At 42.2% G+C, this 7,960-nt stretch overlaps 2 protein-coding genes across 2 annotated transcripts; both read right to left on the reverse strand.

Annotated features, from left to right (window-relative positions):
• Positions 1-847: 847 nt before the first annotated feature.
• LOC133417944 (gastrula zinc finger protein XlCGF52.1-like) lies at positions 848-3,063 on the reverse strand. Its single transcript, XM_061706201.1, has 2 exons — positions 2,650-3,063; positions 848-2,124 (listed from the first exon to the last, which is right to left on the reverse strand). Exons 1-2 carry the CDS (start codon positions 2,828-2,830, stop codon positions 1,049-1,051), a joined length of 1,257 nt encoding a protein of 418 aa, XP_061562185.1. The 5' UTR covers positions 2,831-3,063; the 3' UTR covers positions 848-1,048.
• A 1,318-nt stretch (positions 3,064-4,381) lies between these two features.
• On the reverse strand, positions 4,382-7,230 carry LOC133418259 (zinc finger protein 771-like). The gene is made up of 2 exons (XM_061706774.1): positions 7,040-7,230; positions 4,382-5,790 (listed from the first exon to the last, which is right to left on the reverse strand). Exons 1-2 carry the CDS (start codon positions 7,098-7,100, stop codon positions 4,985-4,987), a joined length of 867 nt encoding a protein of 288 aa, XP_061562758.1. The 5' UTR covers positions 7,101-7,230; the 3' UTR covers positions 4,382-4,984.
• Positions 7,231-7,960: the final 730 nt, after the last annotated feature.

Below are 7,960 nucleotides of genomic sequence, written 5' to 3' on the forward strand. Positions count from 1 at the left end.
TGGTCCGGTGTCAGTAAATTGGACTGAACGTGATGAAGTACAGCGCAGACTTACTAATCAAATCCAGCAATATTTGCTCAAGTCCAACTGGAAAGGGAGTTTCCGGTTGACAGTGCTTTAAAAGTTGGTCCTTGCTTTTAGATGTTCAGTTATTCCACAGTGGGAAAAAGTTGTGCTCCGGCACCAAAAGCACAGTAAGTATCAACTGTTGTAGTAAAAAATGATAGCGCTAGTCATAAGTCAAGAAGCCCGCATGAGCAAGCATATGGCGGAGGAGGCAACGAATCCCTCGAAAAACTGGGACCCTTTATCATGTTTTGAGGCTCCACATACAATATTCTGCATTGTAATGTACAATATTCTGCATTGTAATGTTTTTTTTTTTTTTTTAATTGAACCACAAAAACATGATGCAATTGTCAAGGAAGAAAATGAATGCCACTAAAGGTGAGAAAGGATGAGTGGATGTATTTTGGGAGGCTGTTGGCATTTTAGCAACGGAGACTCCCCACGCTTTGCTTTCTTGCCACAGGTATGTATTAAATTAGAAATTCGACAATTTTTCATTACTTCAAAGTCAGAAACGTACAGACATTTAAGAAGTATTTGGTAGCCTTGCCTTTAAACCGTACGACTTGGGTCAAACATTTTCAATATCTTTCCACAAGCTTCTCGTAATAGTTTGGCAAGGATTTTGGCCCATTCCTCCCGGTGTAAAACCTGAGCCAAGTTTGTAGGCCGTCATGCTCGCACGCCTTTTTTAGGTCCGCCCAAGACCCACGCCCCACTGACACTGAGTTCACTTCTGCGAAGGTTAAAAATACAGAGGACAAATTTAATCAATATGTTCAAGACCATGACGATTGCTTTATTCAAAATACAAGGATACAATTATGATTTTATTAACATACAATGCCCATGATGCGTGTATGTCGCAGTGATAGAGCACACGACACCATAATTCTGTCGTCATTTGTGGATTTTTTTGTTCAGGAACACACACACACACACTTTTACAGCTTGCCGTTTCTTTACAGTCTTCCATGGTTCACTGATCACTTCTATTCTCACCAGCACACTTGTGTCTCTTAACATGATCCTTACGAGAGAATATTTTATCGCACACGCTGCAACTGAATGGTTTTTCTCCAGTGTGTGTTCTTGTGTGTGTTCTTAAGCTTCCGCTGACAGAGAACCTTTGACCGCAAACTGAACAGGCAAAAGGTTTCTCTCCGGTATGCGTTCTTGTGTGTGCTCTTAAATGTCCCTTGAGAGTAAAGCTCCTCCCACAAACTGAGCAGACAAAAGGTTTCTCCCCAGTGTGTGTTCTTGTGTGTATTCTTAAATCTCCCTTCTGAGTGAATCTTTTATCACATACAGAGCAGGCAAAAGGTTTTTCCCCAGTGTGTTTTCTTGTGTGAATTATTAAACTATATTTCACGGAGAATGTTTGACCGCAGACTAAGCAGGCAAAAGGTTTCTCCCCAGTGTGTGTTCTTTTGTGTGTCGTCAAATGCGTCTTAACAGAGAATCTTTGATCGCAAATTGTGCATGCAAAAGGTTTCTCTCCAGTGTGTGTTCTGTTGTGCATTATTAAACGTTCCTTGACAGAGAATCTTTTCGCGCAAACTGAGCAGGCGAAAGCTTTTTCCCCAGTGTGTGTTCTTGTGTGCACTTTCAACCCCCACTTTGAACTAAAGGTTTTACCGCACCGCGAGCATTTTACATGTTTGTTGTCAGTGTGACATGTCAATTCACCTTTAGAGTGCTCTCCGTCATGGGCATTACCATCATCATCATGCGATTGTGATGTTGTGTCGTCACTATCTGATAGTGGCGCAAAGAGGCCGTCTGCTTGTGCTGCTCCACAGTGGTCTCCATCATCTTCTGCTGCCATGCGTTGACTTGAGCTGCTGCTTGGAGGCTGTGTCCCTCTGTTCTCCTCGTGCTGTTGACCTTTGTCTTCATCTTGTTCACCCTTCAAATGGTCAAAGGTCAACGGGAACTCGGTGAGCTCACCCTCCTCTTCGTCTTTAACGTGAAAGGACGCTGGCTCCTCTTCCTCTTTAATGTGAGGAGACTCTGGTCCTTGTTGCTCAGGATGAAAATATTTTTCACTGACGTCTGCAGGACAGAAGAAGCCAAACACAGATGGTTTGGTAAAGTCTTGTCCTCATGTAGCGACTTGGATGTTGTGTATTTGTAAGGGGGGGGGGGGCATGTTACAGGAAGTGCTATACTAAGTGCATGAAGGTTGCTAGCGTAACAGCGTTTTTTATATGTTTTGTTTTTTTGCAAGGGCAGGAGCATTTTTACCTTTTTAATTTGTATTTTTTACGATTAAAACGTTACTTTTAACTTGAACTCTTTTTATGATTTCCAAATTATGGCTGGTTAGCACATCTGCCTCACAGTTCCGCGTATTCGGCAATAAAACCTTTGCATACAGTAAATGAAAAGTCCTAATCAAGTCGAAGCACTGATCCAAATGCTGTACTTCAACATGTTCTTCTTTCTTTGCCAACGTTGGAATCCGAGTCAGAAATCAAATTAGTGTTAAGGTTGGCAAGCGACGGAATACAAGACCACTTCCAACTTCCGCGTTTGTAAACTACTTCTAAAACGGTCGATCGTAACAAGTGAACAAACCTGCTCCGTATGGCCCAAACTGAGGCTGCTCCAAAACGGCGTCCAGTGGTAGACGTGGGCGCTCGGTCCCCTCTTCTGTCCGACAAATGTCCTCCTCGCACTCTTCTTCTTTCACACTCTTTGCACGCATTTTCACGCGAGCGTCGCCACACTTTCCACGCACGCTTCGCGACGTGTCCATACCAAACGCGTCTATTTGTTAGCAGCTAGCAAGCGAAGCCGAGCTAGTCGGGACTCGCTCGAGAAAGCTTCAAGGTGCACCCAGGGACGAGTTCAAAGATTTATTGAAGAGCTTTCGGTTCAGTCGTGATGGACGTGCTGTCGATGCTCCAGTGAGTTCAGGACTAATTCGGGAAGAATTATTTCATAAACCCAGGCGAGTTGTTACGTAAAAAAAAACGTATGCGGAAGTAGAAAGTGAAGTCGTACGGCAACTCCACTTGGACAAAATATGCGTATTTTAATTCCGGGGCCACATTCAGCGCATTTTTCTTCTCAAGTGGGCCGGACCAGTAGATTCGTATAAATATCGACAATTGCAAATGTTTCCGATTTTGTTGCAAACAATTAGAAGTCCATTTGTAAAATATTCACATTTATCTCGTTGCAAATCTTGCTTCAAATATGAGCAATCAGAAATGTCTTCACAAAAAAATAAGTGCAATATCAATCAAACTATGAATCAGTGTACTCAATTACACGTGTAACTTACAGATGACAGTGGATTTATACACTCTAAGCACATTTTATAAAACAACTTGCTGCGATCTAGAAAATCATTTCAAATTTGTTATTTCCCGCATCCATCCGGACATCTGGACAAACTCAACTGACTCATTCGAACCATGGAAAGCAAAGTTGGAGCTTTTCAGGAATGACGGTGCAGTTGTCACCTTGCCTTATAAATCCATCCATAAAATTACAAGTTGAAAACCCTCACCGTATTCTTCATCGTGCAACTTTTTGTATGAAGTAAAGCTTACTTGGTATCTTTTAGCCTTCACAAATGCATCAACGTCAGGCGTCAAAATCCTGAATAAAAAGTCAATTTCAGAATGTCACTTAAGTGGTACGTGGACATTATAATGGCGGTCAGTGCGACCTTCAGTGGACAAAATTAGCAACAAGTTGCTTTTAAAACAATAATAATTAAAAAAATTTAAAAAATCGGAATGAACTGCCTACCCATCAGACACTACAACGTGATTTTTGTTCTTTTACTTTTGGCCACAATTTTGACGTAATAATCGTGCACACGAGGCTTTCCCGGGAGACAAACGTCTCAGCAGCGTGACCTGGGTCCTCCCCGGGGTCTCCTCCCGGTGGGACGTGCCCGGAACAGTTCCCATACACAAACAACCATGTATGTAACGTTGAACCTGATGATAATAAATGTTTACTCCACCATGTATAAAACTGTACTGTAATTTGGAGGCAGTGTGGATGAGAAAATCCCAAATAAATTGTGACGTTTGCTGCCAATTCTGGTTTTGAAACGTCTTTGAAGACCACCAAAAGACTCACATTCATGTGACTATTCAGGCCCATCATGTTGAGTGTATGTAAACGTCTGTAATCGTTCAAGTATCACCGCCTGCCATGGATAACGGCACACAGCACTGCAGTTCTTATTAGCTTTGATGAATTTATTGATTTCACGTCTGTACGTTATTAAACTCACCCTTCTTTTTTTCAGGATCAGCTGTACACTTTACAGCAGGTCAGTTTTTTTTTTTTTTTTTTTCCAATCTGCTTAAAGCTTCATTCAACACTGCTCATCTCAACAACACACTTGTGTCTCTTAACATGATGCTTACTCGAGAATCTTCGGTCACACACACTGCAACTGAATGGTTTCTCACCTGTGTGTGTTCTTGCGTGTCTTGTTAAATTTGCCTTCATAGAAAATCTTTGCCCGCAAACTGGACAGGCAAAAGGTTTCTCCCCAGTGTGTGTTCTTGTGTGTGTTGTTAAATTTGTCTTCGTTGCGAATCTTTGACCACAAATTGAGCATGCAAAAGCCTTCTCTCTAGAGTGCGTTACTGTGTGTGTTACTAAATCTCCTTTCAAAGTGAAACTTTGACCACAAACTGAGCAGGCAAAAGGTTTTTCTCCAGTGTGCATTTGTGTGTGTGTGACTAAAGTTGTCTTTGCACTGAATCTTTCATGACAAACTAAGCAAGCAAAAGGTTTCTCTCCAGTATGTGTTCTTGTGTGTCTCATCAAATCTGTCTTTAAAATGAATCGTTTCTCACAAACTGAACACACAAAAGGTTTCTCTCCAGTGTGCCTTCTTACATGCGTTGTTAAATTTTTCTTCAAAGTGAATCTTTTCTCACAAAATGAGCATGCAAAAGGCTTCTCTCCAGTGTGTGTTCTTGTATGTGATGTTAAGTTTTTCTTCAAAGCAAATTTTTTCTCGCAAACTGCGCAGGCAAAAGGGTTTCTCCCCGGTGTGTGTTCTTGCATGTTTCCTTAAGTTTCCCATTTGAGAGAATCGTTGATCGCAAACTGAGCAGGCAAATGGTTTCTCCCCAGTGTGTGTTCTTGTGTGGGTTTTTAAATCTCTCTTCAATTTGAATCGTTTCCCGCAAACCGCACAGGGAAAAGGTTTCTCTCCAGTATGGATTCTCATGTGTAATCTCAAACTGCCCTTTGAACGAAATGTTTTTCCACAAAGAGAACATTCCCATCGTGTATGATCAGTGTGACATGTCATATCACCGTTGGGGTATTCATCCTCATCACCGTCATCATCATGATCATGAGAGTGTGACGTTATGTCGTCACTATCTGATAGCGGAGCTAAGAGGCGGTCTGATTGGGATCCGCCATCACCTTCTGTTGTCATGTGTTGACTTGAGCTGCTGCTTGGAGGCTCCGCCCCTCGGTTGGCTTCACTTTGACCTTTATCTTCATCTTCTTCACTCTTAAAAGGAACAAAGGTCAATGGAAACTTGATGAGGTTGTGCTCCTCTTCCTCCTTAATGTAGAGGGTCTCTCCGTCCTCCTCTTCCTCTTTAAGGTGAAGGGGATCTGGCTGTACTTCCATGATAACGTAAGGGGGCTCCTCCTCCTCTTCCTCCTTTATGTGCGTTGACTCTGGTTCCTGTTGCTCAGGATGAAGATCATCACAGGCGTCTGCAGGACACAAGAAGACAAACACACATTTGGTTTGGTAAAGTCAAATCTCATGCTGGGATGTTGAGGATTATTTTTTTGATACAGTGGGTATGGAAAGTATTCAGACCCCGTTCAATTTTTCACTTTTTTTTATATTTTTATTTTATTTTTTTTTATATTTTTTTTTATATTGCAAATATAATTGTTATATTTATATTTGCTAAAATCACTTAAGTTCATTTTTCCCCCCACATGAATGTACACACAGCTCCCCCATATTGACAGAAAAAAAACTGAATTGTTGACAGTTTTGCAGATTTATTCAAAAAAGAAAAGCTGAAATATATTTAGTAGATGTTTATGCTTATTCTTCTGTTTTACTTTGTTTTATTTTTCCTGTTTTAAGTGGGAAATATAGATAATAATCGATCCATCCATTTCCCCACATTTCGTCAATGCGCCGTATGAAAGGTTTCACAGAGGAGGCATGTTCTTGTTTCGGTGGCATGCGTATTGGGCTGGCGTCAGCATGGAAACGACGACGATGCCATTCTTTCGGAGGCCGGACCCAAGTGGAAGTAGACAAAGGGGAAAGAGGAGAGCTCAAGAATGGAGCCTTGGGGCACTCCAGACAAACAGTGGCGGACTCAGCAGCAAGAAGGACAAAAAAACTTCTGTCTGCCCGTTCAACAAGACAAAAAGAGAAGACAAAAGAATCTGCCTGTCCACACTGTCAAAGGCTGCAGGTCAGTCCAACATGACCGATGAGTCTGCGGCTAAAAGACATAATTGAAAACTCACTTCCTGCACTTGTGTACAAACAGATTTCCCTGTGCATGGTCGCCGCTGCGCTTTCCACGTCCGGTCGTCCTTTGAGCATTTAGGAACGTCCATTCGAGTGACCAAAGCTCAGCAAAAGCAGTGAAAAGTGAAGGTGAGCCATTTATATATTTTTTAAAAAAAAAGGTTGCATGCTGCGCCTTTAGCAAAGCATTTGAACTGCTTTCACAGAAAATACAATTTTCAAAGGGTTAGTCTCTCGCAGTTTCACGTTGCTATAAACGTCTCAGTCAAATTATGCAAAATATGGGGCAGGGATAAATGAATTTGTTCTTTTGGAGGATCTAAATTGAAACTGGCGGAATGCGTCATCAGACAGCATGCAATGCATTTGTAACTTCTTTCAAGGTCACACAATTAATAATGCAATTAATCTCGGCAAATGATCAGTTAGTGAACAAGTGGAAGTAAAAAAAAGTCAACAAACCTGCAGCGGGGAGCACAAGTGGAGGCCGCGGTCGCTCGTGCTCGTCTTCTGTTCCGCACATGTCCTCCGCGCACTCTTCTTCTTTCACGCCGTTTAGCGCACATTTTCACAAGGCATCCGCCAGACTTTGCACTCACTCGCGCCCGATCTCCGCTCAGCGACGTGATCTGCCCGTGAGCGGCTGGCGAGCGAAGATCCCACTTAAGGATGTTTTAGTGGCGCAAAAAAAAAAAAAAAGGAGTGACGGGCGTGCTGTGTCCACAGCAGCGCAAACGCACCCAAGTCAAGCGAGTCACACGTTTTGGTTTCCGGTTCCCGTCACCGTAACATCCGGCCACGGAAAGCCACGCCCGAGGCATTACTGCCATCTAGTGACAGCACACACACACAAAAGATGGAGAACTGATTAGTAAAGTTGTCTTCGACTGAAATGAATTATTAATATTTTGGTCTTCAGTCACGCATCCAATAAACATTTCCAAAAGCTTAATCTATCATGATTTCATTTAAAAAAAACAAAAAACATCAAAAAAAAAAAAAAAAACACCTTGGTTTTGTCACACTCGTTTCCAGAAAAAGCTCCTCGGACAGCTACTTCTGTTTGACCCAGTTTTGTATCCGTTGTCCATATTTGGCTAAGACCGCCCCCTTTCCTCTGATTGGTTGCCTCCATGAACAAGACCCACTCGTGAGAGCACATGTGTTTGTTGACAGCCCAGATCCAGATCTTCGCTGGTGACGTAGATAAGCTCGAGGAATTCCAATGACCTGATTTCAGGGCTCTCAACAAAAAAAAACGTCTACAACTCAGGAATGCTCTCCAGTGTGTGTTTTTGTGTGAGCTATTAAATTTGTCTGAAAACAAATTGTTTACCGTAAACAGTGCACCCAGAAATTTGCCTTCGAAGTGAATCTTTGAAC

The sequence above is a fragment of the Phycodurus eques genome, chromosome 2, assembly GCF_024500275.1.
Source record: "Phycodurus eques isolate BA_2022a chromosome 2, UOR_Pequ_1.1, whole genome shotgun sequence".
Lineage (NCBI taxonomy): Eukaryota > Metazoa > Chordata > Actinopteri > Syngnathiformes > Syngnathidae > Phycodurus > Phycodurus eques.

Coding starts and splice junctions, on each gene's coding strand:
- LOC133417944 (XM_061706201.1), bottom strand. CDS start 2,830: ATGGACACGTCGCGAAGCGTGCGTGGAAAGTGTGGCGACGCTCGCGTG. Junction 2,125..2,649: donor GTTTGGGCCATACGGAGCAG/GTTTGTTCACTT, acceptor TCTGTCCTGCAG/ACGTCAGTGAAAAATATTTT.
- LOC133418259 (XM_061706774.1), bottom strand. CDS start 7,100: ATGTGCGGAACAGAAGACGAGCACGAGCGACCGCGGCCTCCACTTGTG. Junction 5,791..7,039: donor ACTTGTGCTCCCCGCTGCAG/GTTTGTTGACTT, acceptor TGTGTCCTGCAG/ACGCCTGTGATGATCTTCAT.